The sequence below is a fragment of the Haliaeetus albicilla genome, chromosome Z (assembly GCF_947461875.1).
Source record: "Haliaeetus albicilla chromosome Z, bHalAlb1.1, whole genome shotgun sequence".
Classification (NCBI taxonomy): Eukaryota; Metazoa; Chordata; class Aves; order Accipitriformes; family Accipitridae; genus Haliaeetus; species Haliaeetus albicilla.
In genome coordinates this window covers 17,607,072-17,631,675 of record NC_091516.1, presented here as the reverse complement: position 1 = coordinate 17,631,675, position 24,604 = coordinate 17,607,072, and the positions used below count along the sequence as shown (strand labels likewise).

Below are 24,604 nucleotides of genomic sequence, written 5' to 3'. Positions count from 1 at the left end.
GAGCTATGTAGATGTCTTTGGTATTTTAAAGGTTGGTCATGGGATATAAATATTGTATGAATGATTTAACTTTATTAGAAAGATGGAGGATAAAAAATAATCAACACCACAGTATCTTCATTAGCGTATTCCTCAACTTCTCCTGTATTAAATTCTTCAGAGATGAGCAGCTTTTTTGGCTCACCCCAAGGGAACTCTTCTGCATTAATCCCTCACTGTCACTTCACCACAGGCCTTTTGTCACAAGGTTTTTGTCTGCATAAGGTGGCGTCTCAGTAGACAGGACCGAAAAGCCCTACATGCCTGTGACTTAAATGAGTGCAGCTTTTCAAGGGGATCAAGGGGTTTTGCATTACCTTACCTTCTGGTTTGGGGAACTTGAACCTTTTTGCACAGTCCGTGTGGCAGGAGGAATAACAACCCTGCAGTGAGTCAGAAAAGACCAGCTGTGGTCATTGCCCTTAGGCAGAAGCTGTTGACTGCTGAGCTATTTAGAAAAAAAACATGTTGAGCCACAACCACAGTTTTACAACCCGGGAGTACATGCCAGCATGGGTGTGGCCCAGCTCCAGGCCTGGCCCAGGCCTTCAGAGCGTGTCCTGTGTGCTCTGCCTTTGCTCTGAACCGCTAGTCCTTTTCCTGGTACCTGGACGCATTTGTTGATTTAGCTGTGGGCCTGCCCTGCTTGCAAAGCAAGGTCCGGTCCTAATATTTGTACTCCCAGGTTCTGCATCGCACTCTCGTCTCAGGCATTAGCCTTAACTCACTGGTGACTTCTGTTTGTCCTCATTGCAGCCATGGCCTAACCCAGGCTCACGGTCCTACTCTGACCAGGGCTTGCCTGAAGAACAGCCCCAACTGCCCTCACAGTGTGATTTCTGCTGGCACCACGTTTTCTTCTAACTGCTATGAGGAATGTCTGCAAGAGGCTAGGCTTTCTTGTGCACATAAATTGAGTTGCAGTTGGTGCAGTATGAACTCAGTTTGTTGGAACTGAGAGATGATGAGCTTTCGTGACATTAAATGGGATGTCAGAAAGCTGTAAACCCTAACCATTGTCTGAAGATCACTTACTATGATCCTTACTGCTTCCTTACTATGTCTTTTCTGATGCTAAGAGGGAGGAGGAAGGGGAGGAACAGTAGCCTCCTTTTCTTTCCTTTTGCCAGTATTTGTACATATTGGTTCTTTGCACTTGGGTACATTGCACTAAAAGGAGGAAAATAACTTATAGAGTTTTCTCTTCTGCTGTTTACTGGCATGGGGTCACAGCAAAATTCTTTCACAATTTGGCATGGCACATACAGGCAACGTGATTTTCTATCCTAAAAAGAAAAAGGTGCCTATGTCTGCTTTTAGCATTCTCTTTTGACTTCTTTTTCAGCAATTGTTCTTCATTTTCATTTTAAATTCAAAGCACAATCATTACATTTCAGTTAATTTTACTGCAAAGAAATAGTAAATGGTAACTAACACATTACCTTTTCCAACCTCTGGCCTGTTCCATTGGTTTTCTCATCCCTAGCTATTCATACCCATCAGTCAGATCTGTTGGTCATTTTGAAACTTATTTTCCTTCTGAGGCCACACCACACTGAAGCACTGCCAGTACCTAAACTCTTGTCACCATCTTCTCACAGTCACAACTTGCTTGCTTCACATCCATATGGCCTTCTGTCTTGGCCTTTTGAATCTGGAGAGCTTGCTCACCAGGTGGATTTCTGTAAGCCTTCCCAGCTCTCTTTTTAACTCACAGGCTTATAACATGTGGGAGTATTGTCTGAGTTGTCATGAATTTTGAGATTTAGTTGCAGATTGTCAAAAGCATGTTTTCAGCTGAACAAATCAAATGAAGCAAAAAAGCTTCTTTCTGCCTTTATTCTTATTACACTTCCCAGCAGGATGGAAGATTAAAGAATGCATACTCCAGATTTGAAAAGAATTTCTAATTTATGTTCTTTCTCCATAAGATACAGGGCTTAATCCTTTCTTTAGAGGTTTGTTTTTTTTTTTTTTTTTTTTAACTAAACAAACAGGACCTAATTGAAAAAAGCTGAGGGTGCTAAGCGGCCAAGAATAGAAAACATTTACTGAGCTGGGAAGTGCGTTTTGAATGTTGCTGGAAATTTGCATATGGTTTACTTGTGGGGTAAGAAAGAACCATCCACTTCCCGTTTGCTATTGTGATGGACTCCCACTGATTACACTGCAAGCACTTTTGCCTTGTTTTCCACAACTGTTCTTTTCGACAATCCATCTCTCTTAAACTGTGAGGTGAATATTCTCCTGTGCTTTGCCATGAAAGGAGAGCTGTGTAAGTAGCTCTGCTCAGAACGGGGGAAGGCTAGAATTTTAAATGCTGAGTTGTATTATTGATTTCCCCCTTAACAGGGGACATATGGGGAAGAAGAGGTAAAGCTACACTGCTAAACAGCTCAAAATGCATTTCACTTTAAACTTTTGGTTGCTTAGTTTAATTTACTTATTACAGATAAGAGTGTAGTGGCAAGGTCCTGGTATAATTTTTAGATTAAATCAGAAGAATCCTACTGTTAGTGCCCTAAAAGGTGCTGCAGAGCTGTTCAGCCAGCAATATTATGAGTTGAGGCACTATAATTATAATGGATTGTGGCCTAAGGATTAAGAAACTAATTCTACATTCCTTGCATATCCAAAATTCCCACTGGCTTCAGTGGAAGTGGATCATATTCAAGGAATGCAGAATATGGGACCTGGTTATTGTGACAGAACTGTTATAGTATGGGCTGGCAGTAATACAGCCATGTTAAGGTTGTTTAAGAATTCACATTTGCTCTATTTTCATTTGCTTACATTTTGCTGAATAGTAACTTTAGGGGAGTTTCCTTTTCCATATTTTTTCAGTAGCCATACAGATACTAATCTGAACACATTTTAATAAAGCATCAATTAATCTGATTTGAAACTAGTGTGTTTATTTCTCATTTTTTCTTTGGAGGAAAACTGTTTGGGAAGGGATATCCCACTTTGGTGTCTGTAAGAATTGTTGTTGCTGTTTCTGAGCTAGTATTTTTTATTAATATTTTATTTCTTGGGAAATGTAGCTAAGGACTAGCAAAAGCAATAAGCAGATTCATGTCAAAATCAGCAAATTGCCTCAGCTGAATTACAAAGAAAGCAATAAGAAAAGTCTAAACATAATTTTCACACTTTCAGTATAAAACTTCAATTTTTATTTTGCAATAGCATATTTTTTTTTTAAATTGCCACATTTTATCTGAGTAGTTTTTAAAAGTTCTGAAATTCATAAAATGAACATTATAATGTGATGGGTTTTTAATTTCTAGTTACATAGTTTGGGGGTATGTGGGTTGGATTTTAAATACTACAGAGTGTATTCTGGATGCCTTAGACCATTCAAATGAATATGATACAACTGTGAACCCAAATTAACCACCTGAAGTGTTAGAAAGTGCTGACTATTTACTGATGAATATGGCCATGAGTGTAACTTCTGTATGCTTTACATGCCTCCAAATAGTTAGAAATATCACAAGGTAACATACTCTTGTTTGTTTTTTATGTAAAATTGTCAGGATTAAAATTTCCTATGAAAAAATCACTGAGATGACATTATCATGGGAGTGAGTATTATGAAATGGAGGGAGAAAAAAGTAGTGTTTGTCATGTCTATTCACCAAACAGATGGAAATTAAAAGTTAATAGTACAATTAGAGGATAGCAAAGTAATCCTTATAGCTTAGTATCCAAGTATAGTGGATGCACAGATTAAGTTTCAAAAAAATTCTACTAAAAGGCAGTGCAAGGAATAAAACTTTGAAATAGTTTATGGAAAAGGAGATTTATCTTGGGACCACAACCCCTATAATGTTTTGGTCACCACTGCACATGTATTATAAAAAATTATTACTAGCAGAGGTAGGGCTGCTCAGCTTAATGATATATATTCACTCCCACTGTATGACGATATCCATTCCACTAATATATTTAGCCTCAGGTCCTTTGTGTAGGACAAGAGTAACGTTTTCCCTCTTTTCTCACATAAACTTTGGAGGGATTCATTGATTTGGATAACATCCAAAATGTTATTGAAAAGGAAAATGCTAAATACACTGGAAAAATAAACTATACATTTCATTTAATTAGACACCTGAAGTTCCTATGCTAGAGTTGGTTACTTGCCATTCTCAATTTTAAAAGAATACTTTTGACAATACAGGTGTAATTTCTTCTGTTTTATGATTCAGCAATCCATCTTTTGGGGGAAAAAAAATCATGTGAGTGAACAGATCGTTTTAAAGGAAAGCTCTTTTGTCCAGTCTCCTCCTTTTAACTGTGCAAAAGTACTATCTTCTATGAAATGAAATGTTACAACTGCATAGGGTTAGACTTCTATGACCTTCTATGACCAGGTGACCCACCTAGTGGATGAGGGAGAGGCTGTGGATGTTGTCTGCCTCGACTTTAGTAAGGCCTTTGGCACTGTCTCTCACAGCATACTCCTTGAGAAGTTGGAGGCTCATGGCTTAGACAGGTGTACTCTTCACTGGGTGAAAAACTGGCTGGATGGATGAGCCCAGAGAGTTGTGGTGAATGGAGTTAAATCCAGTTGGCGGAGGGTCACAAGTGGTGTTCCTCAGGGCTCAGTGTTGGGGTCAGTTCTGTTTAATATCTTTACCAATGATCTGGAGGACGGGATCGAGTGCACCCTCAGCAAGTTCACAGATGACACCAAGTTGGGAGGGAGGGTTGATCTGCTCAAGGGTAGGGAGGCTCTACAGAGAGATCTGGACAGGCTGAATCGATGGTCCGAGGCCAATTGTATGAGGTTCAACAAGGCCAAGTGCTGGGTCCTGCACTTGGGTCACAGCAACCCCATGCAGCGCTACAGGCTTGGGGAAGAGTGGCAGCAGAAAGCTGCCTGGCAGAAAAAGACCTGGGGTTGCTGGTTGACAGCCGGCTGAATATGAGCCGGCAGTGTGCCCAGGTGGCCAAGAAGGCCAACGGCATCCTGGCCTGTATCAGAAATAGTGTAGCCAGCAGCACTATGGAAGTGATTGTCCCCCTGTACTGGGCACTGGTGAGGCTGCACCTTGAGTACCATGTTCAGTTTTGGGCCCCTCACTACAGGAAAGACATTGAGGTGCTGGACCGTGTCCGAAGAAGAGCAACGAAGCTGGTGAAGTGTCTAGAGCACAAGTCTTATGAGGAGCAGCTGAGGGAACCGGGGTTGTTTAGTCTGGAGAAGAGGAGGCTGAGGGGAGACCTTATCACTCTCTACAAGTACCTGAAAGGAAGCTGTAGTGAGGTGGGTACTAGTCTCTTCTATGACGTAACTAGTGATAGGATGAGAGGAAATGGCCTCAAGTTGCGGCAGGGGAGGTTTAGATTGGATATTAGAAAAATTTTCTTTACTGAAAGGGTTGTCAGGCATTGGAACAGACTGCCCAGGGAAGTGGTGGAGTCACCATCCCTGGAGGTGTTCAAAAAATGCATAGATGAGGCACTTCAGCACATAGTTTACTGGGCATGGTGGTGTTGGGTTGACGGTTGGACTGGATGATCTTAAAGGTCTTTTCCAACATAAATGATTCTATGATTCTGTGATTCTATGACTTTTCCTTAAAACAGCGTTGTGGCTCTGACATTGCAGCTAAATTCCTTTTTGTGTTCCATAGTGAAACACCTGAATTACTCAATTAATAAAAAAAATTAAATCCTCTAATAAAAGAGAGGACTTGCATCCAATGAAAAGGATGTATGTTTTCAAGTTTCCCTCATCCTTCTGAAGAAACTAGCTGAAGAAGATTGGGAAGCCTGTTCTTTGGACTTAATGCTACAATAATATATTTCCTTTAAATATAGAGGAAAATATATTCTTTTTGTCAAAATATAGAATTTAAAATGAAAAAAGGTCCTAATTTTAGCTTTACTTTTTTCATAGACTTGTGGCATGATTCTAATTTTCTTATTGTTTCTTTGCCAGTTAAGTGAGATTGGTTGGTTCACAGATGTGCTTTTATAAATTGTTAATAATACAGAGAAAAAAAGAACTATTATCCAAGAGGGTTTTCTGTCTTTTTCAAAATTTCTTGGTTGTGCCAGAGAGTAACAGAAACAGTCCTTTCTACATTATGAAGAATGAACTTCTCATTAATTCAACAAGAGTAATTCAAGAAACATTACCTTCCTGATGGAAGAATGTCAAATAAATTCCGTCATATGAAATTTGCAAAAAATTCTGTCCCCTGATGAGGTGGTTGTTGCATAATGGAGAATCTAAGACTTTTTAGTTCTTGAAATCAAACAGTATGCTTCTGTGTATCCTTATGAGACAGCTTACTTGGAAAAAGATACTCCTCACACCATTACAAATTGGAACAGCAACACAGTTTAATCTTCTGTTAACAATAAAATATTCTGTTTATATGTGTAAATTAAAATGGTGTTTGCAAGATGCAAGAAGTTACATATGATTGAGCCAATTTGGCAGAAAAAGAAAAAAAGTGCAACAGGTATGTAAATATTGTATTAAAATAGAGTGAGTTGGCTTTTTCAGTATATAGTTTGGTGCATTTTTCCAGTGAATCTTGAACCTCTAAATGCAGTTCAAGGTTTGGCCAAGCATATTTCTTTCTCCTAATGATGCTTCTTCCTGTATGCATTGTGCTTTTCTGTCTTAGGCACTTTTAAGTTGAACAGCACTTTACATAAACAAGCAACCAATTAAATTATGCCTTGTGCTTTTGCTTTAATAAAATCACTTTAACTAGGACCTTTATTTAACATCAGTGTCAGTTTGTGAAAATTGGAGACATTCAAACTTCTTTTCCCAGGATGACTTAAGTACGTAATTTGTTTGGACATGTATTTAGTGTTTATGGACATGTTCTACTGTACACTAGCATATTTTCTCTAGGCAAATGCTACACTCACGAAAGATCAGATGGATCTCTCACTGCCTGTTTTGCTCTTGGTGGTGATCTGTATGGCTTTTTTCAATTAAAAAAATTCTAAGAAAAATGTATTTTGGCTCTGTAAAGTATAAATGGAGTTTACTAAGAAAGCCTGTGCCAGATAGCACCTGGCCTTGTGTACATATGCTAAGGGTAGAAAGAGCCTCATACCTAGGTCCGTAAAGCTGTGCTAAAAGTTTTATAGGGTCAGCTGTGAGCTATGTACCATAAGTGTAAGAGTTTACAAATAGTCTAGTCTAGAGGATTGTCTTAGTGCTTTCCTGTCTCTAATGTCAGTGTATCTGTGAAACAAGGCAATCAAGTGATATATTTTCAAATAAGTGTTAGAAGAAATACTTCAATAGTATTTGTAGAACAGCTTGCGTGTTTGTTTGAATTTTTCAGTCCCGGTTTGCATGTTTATAGATGGGATGGGATGGGATGGGATGGGATGGGATGGGATGGGATGGGATGGGATAGGATAGGATGGAATAGAACAGAGTGGAATATTCCAATTTCTATGTATAGATATTTCTATTCTATTTCTATATATAGAAAATAGAATAAATCATGGATAATCTTAATTTGGACACAGAGTTTGGTGAGGAAGAACCCTCTAGATTCATGTTTCTTTCCCGTTTGCGCTATGGTTTCAGAGCTTCCCTGATCTTTTATTCCTTTTTTTCCCCTAGTGTAATAGAGAACAAAATTTAGTCCTTTGTGAAATTCACAAAGAACAAAATGCTCTAAAACAACAGAATCTTCCCAGTGAGAATGTGGGTTACACTCCCTCATCTCCATGTTTGAAAGCCTATGGTCTCAATTTATAACGTAACTCTGGCATGAGATCCTGTAGAGATCTGAACTACAGAAATGAGATGTAGCTACATGTTTGAATTTGTATTGGAGAGGAAGATAGTGTTCCTGCATGAATTTTTTAAAATACCTGCAAGGAAATAACTGGTTTTTTACTTGACAAAAGATGATTTAGTTCTTGCAAGTTTACTAGAAGGAAGAAGCATTCAAATCTATATGACTTCTCCAGGGTTTAGCAATAATAGTAGCTGCTTTAACAGTGAACAGTTTTAGAACTGTGTCGACTTTTAGTAGAGAAATCTGCATGAATACAGATGGTGACCTTGGTTACAAGAGGATCAAAGACAACCTTTTAGAAAAGCCGAGGAAGAAGAGAAAGAAAGGAGAAAAAACAGAAAAAATCGGGAGCACCGTTTTCCAAAAGGAAGCAATGAAAGAATTCCCAAATTGTTCATTCTTTCTCTAATGGTTTCTGTACCATATGGTTTTTGAATCAGTAGCAGCTGATGTGTTCAGTAATAGTTTCTTTTGAAGGGACTTGTCATAATATTTACCTTCTCTACAGCAACAGAAATAGCTTCCAAGGCTGAAATGGCCATGCTTACTAAAACTTACGAAAACAAGAGACATTTCCATGGTGAGTGAATCTCTTGACACCATTATTTCAGGGAATAAACAACAGTCAATGTACTGTGCTTCATTTCAGCTGAGGTATTCGTGTCTTTAGGCATGGTGTTACCTAGAAAGTAAGAATATACGCTGTGGTGCAGATCTCTAGAATGTGAGAAGTATGAAGATCTCTGGACTATTGAAATAAAAAAGAGAAATGAGCATGCTGTATTTATCAAGAGCACATAAATAAAAAGAGCCGTGTGTAAAGAGACCTCTCACCAATAAAAGAGTACTGTTGGTGGGGACAGTTCCCACCTGTTTTCTTCTTCCACCCTTACTGTGACTTGGTGGCATCCTTAATCTACTGCTCCTGTTTGTCCTGTTGGAGCCGACACCAGAGTGTTCTCCATGAATACTGATCTCCTTGGAAAGGAGACTAAAATTAAATTTTCTTGATAAATTCAAGTAATCTGTCTACATATGGAAATACTCAGCCAATTGTGTACAGTGTGACTGATAAAGTGAGATTTTGTTCAAAGAGAATGCAAAAGACTAGACTCTCTTGTGTGTCTGTCTGAAAAAGTAGCCCAATTCAATTTTTCATATGTTAACCAACGTGTAACTTTTTGCTCTGCATTAATATCTGCTTTTTTTCCACTGATTTCATTGCATTTTTCAGTTATAGCAGCAGTATGTAGCTCTTCTTACTTAAAATATACCCCAAGAGATGGATGTATTGGAAAACTGAAATCAGATTAGGGTATAGTTTATTAATCTTGTTCTATCCACACACACAGAAAAAGCATTATATGCTTCTTAGTCAAAGGCTCTTAAAATACAAGCCTTATAGCCATAAGCACTGACTAGTCGCATAAGTCTTACATCTGACTCATAATACGAGCTTTCTTGTACATCTGTTGAGTGTAATAAGCCTTTTAGCTTGAAGTAGGAAGTACAAAGAAGATAAATAACAGTTTACTTTAGGCCTTGTCATGGCCTGTAATTATCTTTTGTTTGCATTTATACTTACACAATGCTGGATCGTAAAATTTTAATGGAATCTATCAGAAATACCTGAAGTGTGGATATTGCAGCGGAGGGGACCTTCTTTTTTTAAGAGGAAAAAAAGACAGTAATTACCTATTGACTTAATAAGCTTTGGACCAAATTGTCATTGAATGGTTGGGCAAACAAGCATCTACTATAATCATATGCAACACATATAAACATAGTCCGTCATCATTTACTGGAGCAAAGAATTCCAAGACATTGTATCATTTCATAAGCTTAGCTATAAAAGCAGAAAATAAATCCCAGCCTTTGCATAGCTTTGAGGAAAATATAGCCTTATATAAGCACAGTGCATCCACCAAAGCATTCAGTCATCATGTCACAAAATGTATTCTGTTCAGATAGAAATGGTTGCACTGTAGTGAAGTCTAGGAATGCTACATTTTCCCCCATTTAAACACTTTAAGGGTTAAAAGCACAGCACTTATTTTCCATGAAATGAACCTGGACTTTTAAATCTCAGCTGTGGCACTCCTTGTTGGTGACCACCTGATGTCAGCAGTTTGAATGATGTCTGACACTAATTATGTGCTGTTCACAAGATTGCCAGGCAGGAGAGTCTGGGGGAATAAAAACCTATTTAAAGGTTTTCATATGATGGCTTACTCTCAATTTTTTGAAAGCCCTTACATCTCTTGTTTGAAAGCCATATAAAGAACAGCTTTTATATCTGTTCATGTGATAAATGCAAAGCTGGGGTAAGATGCTTTGTCCTTGTCACACCACCTGCCTTGGTGCTGACACAGAAGAACCTACCTGGTCAGCATATCAGAGCATTCAAAATTAATTGAGAGATAGGCATAAAACATTGTTAAATAATTTGCCCTTTATCTGCTAATAAATCTTTTTAAAATGCTACATGACTATCGAACAATTCAAAGATTTGGTTTGGAGCCTTATGTATATGCTACTCTGGATTTATTTTTTCCTTTACATTTTTTAGGGATACCATTCCCTCCGTTTGCGTGTATATGCACTCACATATGACAGCATTCCCTAAAATTCAGAAATGGCTTATATTTTCATTCAGATAACTTTATCCAAAGTCTAGGATTTAAAACTTTTATTTGTCATGCTTATGATCAGCTTATAAATATTACTAAAGGAAGCAAGTCAAGCAGCTTGTCAAAGCAATTTCAGACAGTAACTTCGTGTTGTGAATGGGATCAGGTCAGTGCCCAGACAGTACATCTGCATGAGGCAGAGGCAACATTTTGTACTGTCTTCAAGCAGGCAGACTCATAGCAGTTTGGATCTTTCAGCACACATTATATCAAATAACCTCGCTCTGTTTCCAAAGACTCAGAACACTACATAAAACATCTTGGAGTCCTTCTTTGCCTTTGTAGAGTCCCACTTGTGCTGTTTTCTTCTCCCATCTCCATCAGCTCTTTGAGGGAGCATGTATTAAAAAGCTGTTATTTCTACAGTCTGGGATGGAAGAAGGAAAAAGTTGAAAAATAGTACTATGTTTAAGTATTGATATTTTACTGAAAAAAAGTTTAAATAAAATTGTAAAAGATAAGCACAGAATATTTAAAAATAGTCCAATATTATTTATTAATAATTTATTAATGGATAGATCTTAAATGTAATTCAAATTTACAATCTTAGGCAGATAATGCTGTTTCCAAAGGAGGTCTTGCACTGAATTTTGTCCTAGTGCTGATGGGGATCAGTGTGGAATGGAATATGAAATACTGCTGGTGAAACGCCTGCAGTTCTCTTTTTGAAAAAGACAGTACACACTATAATTGAGTTTCTCCAAGGCTTTTCATGTTTGAAGTACATGACATAGTTGAACCGGATGTGGAGGGAGATCTCTACAACTACCTGAAAGGAGGTTGTAGCAAGTTGGGTGTCAGTCTCTTCTCCCAAGTAACAAGAGACAGGACAAGAGGAAATGGCCTCAAGTTGCGCCAGGGGAGGTTTATATCCAATATTAGGAAAAATTTCTTCACTGAAAGTGTTGTCAAGCATTGGAATAGGCTGCCCAGTGAAGCGGTTGAGCCACCATCCCTGGAGGTATTTAAAAGATGTGTAGATGTGACACTCAGGGACATGGTTTAGTGGTGGACTTGGCAGTGTTAGGTTCACGGGTAGACTTGGTGGTCTTAAGGGTCTTTTCCAACCTGAATGATGCTATGATTTTAAGGGTTTTTTATTAAATTCCATTAGTAGGGCACATATTAGATAAAGAGTGCTTCACTTGTTCTCAAAATAGTGGTGCTACATAGGTAAACATTGTACATTTCACAGGGACTAGTAGAGCCACAAATCCTGAGAATTTCACATTGTTAGAGATGATCTGATTGACTTTGCTGAATTATTGCGTTATAAAAAAATGCACTGTAAAACAGCCAAATGCAAAGCAATACAAGCAGACATGAAGACATATAGTTTATATTTACAAGATGAGAAATTCTACCTAGCAAAAAGTGAGTTTGAGTGGGAATTTAATATTACCAACCATAATGAAAACCCTCTGTAAGATGCTATGACTTAAACAAGGCTAACACAATCCTTGAATGAGTGAAAAAGAGGGTTTGTTTCAGAAAAATGACATTACCTGAATGCCTAGCACTGGTAAGCCTGCTACTGAAATATTGATCCTGTATTTTGTATCCCAGGTGAATGTAGAAGTAGTGAGAAGGGGACCACAGAAATTATCAATGGAAAACCAAACCATATTCTGTGAAGAGGTTTTAGAGTATGCATCAATGTGGTCATGTGCAATCAGTCATGGATTAATGTGGGTTAGTCATGGGTTAGCTGGCAAAGGAAGAGCTATGTCTGATCTGAACTGTACATCTGTGAAACCGCCGGTTTTCCTGCCTGTGTGGATGTAGTGGGGAAGGCCCAGTCCTACACTGTTGTGATGCCATGTGTCCTTGGACCAGAAGGAGCATCCATTCTGCTTAATGAAGAAGGGACAGGGAAGGTAGAGATGTTGATCATTTCAGTACTTTTTCATGGAAAGCATATTTGCTAGGGTAAAGCTTCTAATCTTGCTGACCTTGTAAAATCAGGGAATTTCTCCCCTCTGATATGTATCTTAGTTTCTTGGTGCACTTTTTTCTTCTCTTTTTGCATCATCAAAGGTTCACCATGGCTGAACAGGCTACTAAGCCAAACGAACTGGTATTCTGCAATTGTGTAGGAACATATTTAAAGCATCTAGTTAGTACATCCTGGGTGTGTACATAGGGTTAGGTTGATTTTCTTCACGTCTGTTTGGCAGAGATTTGGACAGTTCTTCACCTTTCCATCTGCATAGGTCACAGCTAACTTTCTGAGATCATTTGGGTGTATCTCATCCAATCATTTCCCTATATCACACCCTTTTGGGGGCCTCTCAGTCTCTTCTACTTCTTGTCTGAGGCATGTATTCTGTTTTACTGAAGAACAAAATGTATTCTGTCACTGAACTATCTAGGTTTTTTATTGAGTCTTTGGACACTGGCTAGCTCTTGATACACAGAAAGCCACCTGTTGTAATTTTTGTAATTTAATGGTTATAGGAAAGTTGATGTTTACCAAAGTCAAATTTAAAAATTAAGAACACCCCTCTCCCTGTAACTTTAAAGAGTGATGAGATTGGAAACATGTAATGAAGCGTATTCATTATAATATCCCATAAATATTTCCCTACACTTGGCAACAGACGAGGGAAATGCTTATCCTTCACACTTAAGAAATAAAAGATGATCCTTCCCCAAATGCAGTGATGCTGAAAAATATTTGAGGATCACCATGTATAACTGATTCAAATAAAAAAAAGATACTAAAAGCCTAAATGTGAGAGTATCAGAATAGGACAGTAACATTATGTTGTATATTAGATGAAACATTACTGTAAAATTGAATACTGCTCAAGTGTCAATATTTCTAAGAATATTTAATTTTATTTGTTTTGGTTTTAGAATCAATTTCAAAGTAGGTCTGAGAAAGCATTGTTTATAGTGACAAAGCAAATAATTTTTATGTGTATAAATTATTTGGGAGAAAGTTAAGTGACTTGATAATGGAAAATATCTGGAATCAGAAGCTATCTTTTACATTACTTACCACATTAGTATAGCAGAAAAAGACAAAAGAAAATATATTGTTTGGATGCTAAAGCAAAACAAATTCAGATAGGAAAAAGTGAAGATTTTTAATACCAGATAATATTAGGGGATAGTTGGATTAAGAGGAAGCTGGGCTGTCTGTCATTGACTGTTGAAATCAAGACTAGATACTTTTCTGTGAATCAGATCTCAGACAGCTGTTTGCCAGAGCAAGGTCTTCAGTCTTTGTTACACTGGTGATCAACTGAGATAATCAGAGCAGTTCTTTCTACAGTGAAAACTGACTTATTTCTTAAACACTTGGCCACTGAATATCTGCTACTAACAAAGTATTCACACAGGTATTACCATGCTGTTCATACAGTGTAAGGGTCTCAATGTATTTCATAATGAAGGTTGCTGTCTAATTCCAGACAGGGCTAAAAAGTGCATGGTGCATCCAGCAGGGCTTTACATGCTGCACAGATCATTTTATGTAGATCTATGTAATTATATTGTAATTTTACAGGATGGTTGCCTGGTACACTGAACACTGTCTCTGTGTATACAAACATGAACAGCACACTCATGGGAACATGAGTGTTTTAAAGTCATAGCACTGCTTTTGCTTTTTATTCACGTGCTTTACCTTTCACTGTAAATACATAATTTCTTACTTTTGACAGTTATCCTTATAAAAAGATAAAGTAAACATGGATATGGGCACTCCAATGAATATATTTTAAAAAGAACTCCCAAGTTTAGGAAGTACAGAGACAAAATTTTCTTTATGAGCTACTTAACTGTTTCAATTTGCATGCAACAGTAAAAATAAATGTTCAGTAACTATGATTTCTGTATTGCAGTTTAGGAAAACATTACACAATTAATTCAACATAATACTTCCAAAAAATATGGTTTAATCAGGAGTATGTTTATGTGTTAAACAGCTTCAGAATGCCACATGCATGCCATGTACTTAAGTGAGTAATTGTAATAAAGGTGTTACATCCTCCTTTTCTACCACAGCTAATAACTTAGAAACTACGAATTGTTCCATTTCAAAATACAACTACCATCCACCTGATTTTTTCCCCCCATAGGTAATTGTGTCTTCTCTGGAATAATTCACTGAAATCTGGTTATCAGGAAAGAATATATGTTCTGTGTTGTTGGAAATAATATAATTTCATTCCTTTTATCTTATGCATGAGAGATTCCCAAGGCTTCACAAAGTCTAGTTTTCAGAGTAAACATTCATTAACTGTTGTGTAAAGATGGTCTTTCTAATAATACAGGCTTGTAGTTTCTGTGTTTGCAGGAACAACCTTTTCTGCAATACACAACTATATATAGATTTGAGAATATGACATACAGAAATTTAGGGCTGTGTAGGGGAGAGAGAACTTCAGACTCTCTTCTGTGCTTCCAAGTTATGATCAGCAATGCAGGAGTCATAAGAAATCACAACTCTTAAATTTGTAAGCTAACGTTCCCCAGTTCTGCTCAGTTAAAGATTTTTGCCCTGTTAAATTCAACACTAATTTTACAATCATATAAACAACTATTTACACATATTTAATTTTGTTTGCTTGCTTGAAGAGTTAAAGTTTAATAACTTGTGAAATGAACAAAACAGAGGGCCTGCTTTTAGAACTTTTTCACTGGGCTGAGTTTTACCCTATGAAATTGAAGGTTGCTTGAGATACTACCATTTATTTCATACTTACATACAACTTAGTTACTGTCATTAGAATGGGTGGTTGTTTGTTTATGAATTTAATAAGAAATAATAACTTGTCCACATAAGATGGGCTAATCAGTAGGTTTCTTTGTTATTTTAACATAGCTCCTCTTGAATTATTTTGCTTTTCAAAGGTCATTTGTTATGTCAGTCTTTTAGCTCTTAATTTTTTTATGCTTTCTCCACTCTTTACTTTTTCCTAAAAAAAGTGTGGTATTTTTAGCCAGGCAATTGTAAGAGATATCTGTCTAATTTTTTTTATTTATTTATTTATCCTGGAATATGTTCTAATAATGGTTCACTAAAAGTAATAATATTTTGACACTTGCAACAATATTTTGCTTGCATACTAAACCTTCATAAACATAAAGGCAATACTATGTGTACAAGCATAAATTAATGTTTAGCAATCAAAATTGGATAATCTGAAAAGCACTGTAGGTTTGCTTTGGATAAAGGGATAGGATATAAGTAAAAAGCTTCATGGGTGAAGAAATTTTCTGAAATTGATATGTGTGAAAGATGAAATTGCAGTTATGTTATAGTGGGGGGGTGGTTCATCCCCTTTCTCCAGCTTTAATTTTTTAAGCTTAATTTTAATATTGCTATTTTACAGGTAATGTATGTTTTCTCCTTTATATTTTGTTTTCCTGGCCAACATTCAGTCTATATTTCCTTCTGTTGCTAAAAGTAAACAAAAGCTGTTAGGGAGTGCTGCACAGAAATTCAACCTTCCCAGTTTGTTTGGGGAGGCTGAAACTTTTTTTTTTTCCTGTATTTTCTCCCTGCACTTTATTCTTCAAAGTTGTAACTCTCTCTTGCTTTAATCCAAAAAACTGAAGTGCCTAAAATTAAGTGATGAAAATTTTATAACCTGTTTTTCTCTTTTTTGAGGGTCTTACAGATTTGTAAGAAATGCATGCTAATTATTATCAGAATTATGTCAGTGTTTTCCTACCTGTGCTTTTGTAAACATACCTGCACTGAATAATATATTATAAAATTTATTTGTGTTATTCTAACATCAGTGAAAAATGGCCTGTTTCTTTTCAAGTGAGTAAAATGGATAGGGAGAGAAATGGTGGGAAATTCTGTGTTATCATTAGAAATGATTGACATCTCTGTTAATGCATTATTATTTTCACATGAAGTCTATACTTCTAACTAATATTCATAAATATTTAAGTCTGATTGAAATCAAATGTACATTAAAATGCTGGTGTCAGATAGAACTGATGTCTTTTAGTTTCCCTTAGGATAAAGTATGCTACAGGAATATGATAGATGAAGACCTGGCTTTCTGCTGATATACACATAGGTTTCTCTGCAGATGCAGTACTTGATTAAGGTTAGAAATACTGTGCCACATGATTATTGGTTACCCGTAGGGATTAAATCCTGTTTTGATGGGATCCTATTATTTTTAGTGCCTCATACATTTACTCATGGCAGAAAAGTAAAGAAATATTTCAAAAATCATTTTACTTTTTACATCACCATCGGCAAGGCAGAACAGACTGAAATTTCCCTGCATGATTTTGTTGTTGGTCTGTAGGTTGGGTTGGTAAGTTGGGAGATGCCTGTGTTCAGTTCAGTTGCTAATATCCAAACAAGCCCAGAGCTGAAATAAGGGCAGCTAGCGCAGGACTTGGGAACCCTACAGTGACCATTTTGCTTTCTGTTTGCTATTGGGAGAATGAGCTGGGGCTGTGTTTCCCAGGTAGGCTGCGTGGTGCTGCACTCTGAGCTGACCTGTCTCTTGGGGTCTCGGTGTCCCATTTGTAAAATGGGAGTGAGACATAGTTTCCTGATTCAGCCATGTGCAGGGAGGATAAATACATTCTTATGGTCTAAATGGTTCAAACCCTGCAGCAGCACCCACACTGAGAAGCCAGGCTTTCCTCAGCTCTGAAGAGGCATCCAGCCAGAGCAGGGTGGAGGTCTCTGCAAGCCCTACCACCCTGCTGCCCAGTGTTTGCTGTTGCAGTTTGCTGTGTGTACTTTCCTTTCAAATAATTTCTTTCTCTTTTCTAGTTTGAGGGTTGCAAGAAAGCCTTTTCCAGACTAGAAAATCTCAAGATTCACTTAAGGAGCCATACGGGTGAAAAGCCGTACCTGTGTCAGCACCCTGGCTGCCAGAAAGCATTCAGCAACTCCAGCGACCGCGCCAAGCACCAGAGGACACACTTGGACACTGTAAGGAAGCAGAAGTCCCATTGCAGTCCCCTATACATTAGGCCATGTGCTCCTTTCCCCCAGTTTGGTGGCAGCAGGTAGCCCAAAACCTTAGAGATAGGAGTGTCTGATGAGAAGTGTCTGATGAGGCTGTTTAAGCTGTGTCAGAAGTGACCCAGTAATGTAAGCACGGATGAAGATGGACCAAACTATTTGGTAAAAAGGCCACAGCTCCATGGGCTTTGCTGCAGGTAGAGGCAGTAACTTAGTCCCACTTAGGTGGTCTTTAGGGAAGCTGAAGTTACTACGCAAAGACACAGAAGCCACCTGAGATAATAATTGCTATTCTCTGACAAAAATTCCGTTAAACTTAAGGCTGAGGCATGTAGCAGAAGGTCAAGAGAGGAAGAATAATTTTGTAAATCTAAAAATTTTCATGCCAATAAATTGTTGCTTGTGAATTTGAGTCACAGCTGAGATTTGTTTAAAAACTTTTGTTTTGTAACAAAAGATCATGTTTCATCAGAGACAAGCAGTTTCCAAAGGGCAGAAGTTGAGAAAGAAAACGAGAACAATGCCATTTGAATTAAATGGCTGTCACAAAACTTAAATTATCCATTTCAAATAGTCGATAGTATGGCTGGTTAAGTTAATCATTTGTACAAGTTTGTTTTTGGAAATGCTTTGTGAAATGTAAATGGCTAAATTGCAAAATAGCTAATTTCAGCTAGTTGGACCTAATGTTCATTGAATACTCTGTATTGCAGACCTACAAGTCATCAGGGAAGGCAGACAGGTTAGTCAGAATGAGATATTTATAGAGATATGTATTTATTTGGTAAGTTAGATTTATTGGGTTTTCTTTTAAGAAAACTATAAAGGTATTATAGGACTGGTATCTTTCTCAAATGACACGTGTTATTGGAAAATGTCAGCTGGAGGAGTTTGTCTTGTACTTCACATTAAAATGTGTGGGGTTTTATGTAGTATTTTTGAAATTTCAGTATTCAATGCTCGCTTTGGTTTTTGCTTGCTCTCTTTGTAATGTAGTAAACTAACACTTTTTCTTGTTCTCTTTTTCTGAAGCAGATTCTTCTATAATCCTAAACAGTCTATCTGGGCCTTTACTGCAGTTTCTTTACCTGATTCACTAAAGAATGTAATTTCTGATTAAGTCAAAGATTGCTCTGAGGGTGGAAGAATTGTGAGTATAACTAGCTATATTCATTGTACTGATTACAAAAAAAAAAGGTAACAATGAAAGGTGCCATAATGAAAGCTTTCCTTTGGTTTGCCTTCCTTATAATCCTTACTTTTCTCCTTTCCCTTTCTAATAAATTACTAAGCATTCTGCCTGTAATAATGTACAACTTCTGTGTTATGTAGTAATGTGGTTTGTAGCATCTCAAGGCTCAAAAGGGATTCTCCTGAGTTAAAATAATCTGTGATATAACAGCTGCTGTATCCTTTTTCTTTTTGACTTAGAAACCTTATGCATGTCAGATTCAAGGATGTACTAAACGATACACAGATCCAAGTTCCCTGAGAAAGCATGTGAAAGCCCATTCTTCCAAAGACCAACAAGTCAGGAAAAAGGTAAATTTTCTACCGTGTTGACTGGTGTAAAGCTTATGTGGAGAAGTTAGTGTTCTAATAGTAGATGTTTCAATGCACCTTCAAGTACCTGTGCTGTTTTCAGACTGTTGATTAGAAAAACTGTTAATGGGAAATAACAGGTATGGTTCTTATGTAAATAATTTCATCTTTGACTTAATTAGGCTGCCTGCTTCAATGCTTTTTATTTTTTGATGTGATGATTAATCACTAAAGATACATAATGAGGCAAATATAAAATAATTTCTGAAAACAGAAATTTTTGGTTTTAAAGTTCTGCCACTTGGCAAATAAATACATAGTAATACAAAATCCAGTTTACATAACTGGTCTCAGATGGAAGGATGGATTTTGAGGGCAGACAGACAGTATGTGATATTAAGCTCTAAATTATATTTCCACATGCCAGACACTTCCAAATACCAAGACATTTCATAACACCAGTTCCCTGTGGATGTCAAGTCCATGAGTGAACTGTTGTTTGTATGTGTAAGCACATCTTTGAAGAGCTGAGTTGCAACCTAAGGGAATTATTTATTTTTTTTCTGAACATTTTTCGTCATATCTCCTATTAGTCACTGGCACTATTTCATTAGATGTTTAGATCATTGATGATAAAAATCTAAGCTTTTATTTTAAAGGAAACTGGTCCTGATAAAAGGGGAACATGCATGAACTGTTGTAGGGTTAGATAAACCTCTGACATGTCAGCCCCATGTAAAACAAGTTATAGTTTAGAAGTTTTAAAATTAAATGCACAGCCATTCATAGAAAGAAGCAAAAAACCTGCTTTGTACAGCACTGGAAGCACTAAGTGGCAGTCTTTAAAGCTGCAGTATACAAATTTGAAGAGTAAGTTTTGATTCAATAGTTTGTTGAAGCAGGACATGACAGCAGAGACCTGCATGTCAGCCTGCATGAGGAATTTCCTTTAAACTTATGAGTGCCCCCTCCTGTATCAGAGACAAAGTAACTGAGCATTCATTTTCACCTTAATAAGTAGTGCTTTGGCTCCCTTGCTTGTGTGCATGCTGCCCACAGGCAGGACTGCCAAAGGAGGTCTGTGAGCCCTGTCCTGCCTATCCCAGGCGGGCAACTCAGCTATCCAGACACTGTCTTTTACAAGCATGTGAAGTAAATGCCAACCAAGACGTTGCATTCTGAGAAACTTGTGTGGTGCCTCAACTAAAACTGGCATAATGGACCTGAACACAGGTATTAAACTGCACTGTAACATTTATGTCATTGAAAGTGAAATAATGTGTTATCTCCCCTCTCTCATTTTGTCAGATTGCAATACTATGTGGGGTTTTCCTTCCTGCATTTCATTCACTCTTTGATTTTGCTCATTTTCCATTCCTTCTTTGTGCCAAACAGTTTAAACCTGGCCCTTTTTACTCGTCACTTGACTCTCTGTGGCCATATTCTAGACTTAAAATTGCTTATTTTTTCATCCCTGTTTGATAAGGATTTATTTATGCTTATTGGTCACCTGAGGTATGTTGATATATGGAAGGGGAAATAAGCCAAACCTCCACAAAAAGAAAAGAAAAATTGTGGCATCTATCAAGGCAGCTACTTAAAGCATGGATAAACTTTGCAGTGTATAATGTTTACAATGTACAGCATAGTTACGGGACCTTTGAGAACTTATAATTGCTAACTAACATCATGCTTTGGCATTTGAAATATTTCTTGGCAATAATAATAATAAAAAGTAAGAAACAATAAACCTTTTAATGCAGAATTAAGGTTATTTATGGCTTTAATTAAAAGTGAAAATTGGCTTAATGTCAAAAAAGTCTTTACAAAAATGTGAATTCATCAAAAATAACCATAAAAATTCCAAGGTGGTAAAGGCACAGTGGAGTAATACTTCCAGCCCTAGGGATCTCTTCTGTTGAAAAGAATGAAACCCTGTGCTGTCACACCCCGTTAGTCATGGATTCATTTAATATATCGTGCCTGACTGCTTTTAATCCTCCTTTTAACCTCCCCCTACACACCAAGTGACATTATTGTGGTGTCTTAAGTTGCTGGCTCTCCAAGACTGTACCTGCAAATGTATCCTTGATGTTGCATAGACTTAAAATAGCAGGATGAAGTATATTCATAACAGCAGAATCAGCTACTTGCTGTGCTAAAAATTACACTGAGTCTTCAGCCCAGATTTTCTAGATCTGTTTCCAAAGCTTTGACCCTTTCCTTGGCCCTCTAAGATGGGGCCAGATTATGCAGTGTGATATAGATAAATTTCCATCTCTGAATTATTTTAAGCAACCTTTGTTGATACATGTTTATGGCTTACCCTGTAAGGCAAAAGTGCATTTTCTGCAAATCTTGTAAGGCAGCCACTGTTCTTCTCCTCCCAACCTCCAGCCATCCACCAAATACATTTAACTGGGAATCTCTCCAGGTAATGGGATGAAATCCTATAGAACAAGAGGATCCCAACACAAATACATTTAATGCAAGCAATTTAGTGGATAGTACGATAAACCTTCATTTTCTTTTCAAAGGAAAGCAGAAGAGTAGAGAGATCCATGCCTGCTTTAATCACCTTTGTGTAATTCGCAAAATTCTTCATAAACGTGAGGGCAAACATGTACACAAATACCATGCAAACACCTGGGAACAGGTGCTGAAAATGTCTAGCAAAACATTTTAAGTATAATCTGTTTGCATCATAATATACAGTCTGTACTTTTAAAATATTTTGGTGGATTAAAAAGCAGTGCTTCCTATCTTATTTTAAAAAGTAAAAATGGCTGACTGTGCCTGGGTTTCATCTTCCCTTGGGGAAGATGGATGGAGCTCCTTCTAAGCAGGGAAGTCAGTGACAGAAAACTAGGCAGCACCCAAAACGAGAGCATAAAGTGATGCTGAGAGGAATGCTAAGGCACAACATGCCCCTGGACTACCATTACTTTTAAAACCTGCCCTCTTCTGAGTCATCTCCTCTTTTCAACTTTGATAGGACAACAAACTTAAAAGATTTTTTTGTAAGTTGAACAGTTACCATGTGGTGCTTATTACTACAAAACATAATGGAAGCTAAGAGCCATGCGGGATTCAAAGGGAACTGAATATTTCTGTGGGTAATGAGACAGGGTTAAAAAGTAGACATGAGATTAGCAAGGGGTATCAATGCTTCAAGATCATGCTTCAAGGTAGAAGTCAGCATCGAGCTAAATAGATTAGGGAAAAGTGTGGTTATTCTGTACTACTTATTTGCAGTTTCTTACTCTTTCTCCTGGAATGCCAGCTGCTGGTGGACACAGTGTACATAAAGCAGTCTGAATGTATCTTGGGCCTGATCTGGAAGATGCACCTGCTTCTAAAAGGATACTAAATAATGTTCAGGCTGCCTAGTCTTAATTTATGTATTCTCCTGCTTTTTTTCTTTCTCTCATTCCATTTTTATAATCCTTTTCTCTTTCAGTTTCCTTTCTTATTCTATCTTCCACCTTTGTAGCTTTGGGTCTTTAGCATATGCAACCCAGACTGAACATGTGTAGGCAGCTGAGGTGCATATGCCATGGTAAGACAAGTCCCAGGACTTTCTTCCACCCCAGGTACTCCTATATTGTCTCATCTTTCACCCTCTTTCTTTCCTTCATTTTTTCCACATGCAGAGTTCAACTAAATTGTCAATTTAGAAAGCATATTGGTACATACAGGCAAATGCCACTTAAACATTTGACATGCCATATGTTTGCTAATCTTTATCTAGCTTGGACCTCATATTAATTTAGGATCTCATGAACCTTTTACCTTTTCACCTCACATCAATAATTACCTAACAATGGTTCAGCTTTTTCAATCTTCCATGCATTTTCAGGGCACACCAGGACCATAAAGAGAAACAAGTGGGTTTTTTTCCTTTTGGGAAATTCTAAAAAGGTGAGAAATCCAGTTTTTAGCTGAGTCATTTCCTGAACTAGCAGCTTTTATATGAAGAGGGGCTATAACAGCCTAAACTGATTGTTTCCCAGAATCAACGGTAAACATGAAGGATTTTTGAAAGAAAAGGACAAGGAGGAAGAATTCATGGATTAAAATTAGTATTTCATTTCTGCTTTCAAATACCCAGTAAAAGCAATATAGTTACTTGGCTTGATTTGTGGAACTGCAGGGAATCAGAAGAAAATGTTAGGAAAACAGAAGGATGAGTGAGGCAAGTATTTGCTTCAGCTAATCTTCATATTATTTATTCTTCTTACCAAACACTAACAGTATTTTCTGACTTCTTAAAATCTGAAAACCATTTATGCATTGATACTTTTTGTTCTGACTATAGACTGGCTCTGAAAATTGCCAGCCTGTGATATTAGGTGCAGTTGTTAATGGTAGAAATATTGTCTACATCAAGTCAGGGTGAATCGTTATGTCTATTAGATCCTATAGTTCTTATCTGTAGAACAGCTTTAATAAGGAAGGCTACAGTTGAGAGCTTTGCTTTGGTATCTTCAACAGGGCTGAGTAATTTTGTTCCATGAGTCATCCTGTGGAGTCTCTGACTAGCCAAAAAATAGGGCACTACTTGACACGAGTAAGCTTATTTTCAGTTGGTTACATTTTGTGGTTTTAGTAAACAGCAAATTTCTTTCATTTCTTAACTGACAATACTGTATTGGAAAATATGAGTCCATAGGTCTTTTAGTTTGTAAGTCTTTTTATTGACATTAGTGAAAATGAAATTATGCATTATATCATTAACAAAATCCAGAGCCTGCACTATTACATATCTAGTGATTTGAAACCTATATAGAAGGTGAATATTACCATTATGCTCTTCAAGAAGATCTGTTTGTTGTGCAAGCTAGCACTCAGCCTTGTACAAGTATAAGAACATTATCTTTTTCATATAAGTATACTACAAAAACCAATTTGCTATTTTTGCAGGAGTCTTCCTGAAGAAATCTGTATTTGTAAATCTAAAGAAAATATTTAATTCACTTTTAAGTATTACAGTGCAAATCCCACTGTGAATGGAATGAACCCTCCACTGGCGTGTAGATCTTGTCGTGAACATCTGCAATGTCTAATGCCTTTTTTAAAAGTTTTCTCTTTTTAAAAAGTGCATTTTCAAATAGATAAGAGATAATTTTTAAAAAGGACAAAAAATAGCTTTGATTTTGTACAGCTGTTTGGCACGGACAAGATCTGTTCAGTAACATCTACCTTATCATAGCAGTGGCTATGCTTTTAGATACAGTTTTAATTTTATCCATAATTATACCAGTGAACAGCTGTTGTCATGTATAATAGTTCTTCAAGCCAGTGTGTCCTGCCAAAAAAAAAAGATTTAAAAGATTGTTTCCACTTAATTACAAGAAGTGTAATAGATAAGGATACAGCTGGTTAGCTCCATCTTTGTGGAAAAAGGGAAAAGATAATTTGAGCAGTTCAGATAAACAAGACCAGCTAAAGAGAATGTAAACATCTTAGTCTGGGCCTTGAACTGAAAGACAATTTATACCAAATAATACCATCTTTCAGCTGATCAGTCTTTGATTCTTTGGCAGTTTTAACAGTGCCCAGACCACGTCTTTGATCTCGTGTAA

At 37.1% G+C, this 24,604-nt stretch overlaps 1 protein-coding gene across 1 annotated transcript in view; it reads left to right on the top strand.

Moving 5' to 3' along the window:
• Positions 1 to 24,604, top strand: part of GLIS3 (GLIS family zinc finger 3) — a 180,820-nt gene that overhangs the window by 107,186 nt on the left and 49,030 nt on the right. Inside the window, exons 4-5 of the mRNA XM_069776864.1 lie at positions 17,283 to 17,444; positions 18,909 to 19,019. Of these exons, the coding sequence (XP_069632965.1) occupies positions 17,283 to 17,444; positions 18,909 to 19,019 (273 nt within the window). The remainder of the gene's footprint in view (positions 1 to 17,282; positions 17,445 to 18,908; positions 19,020 to 24,604) is intronic.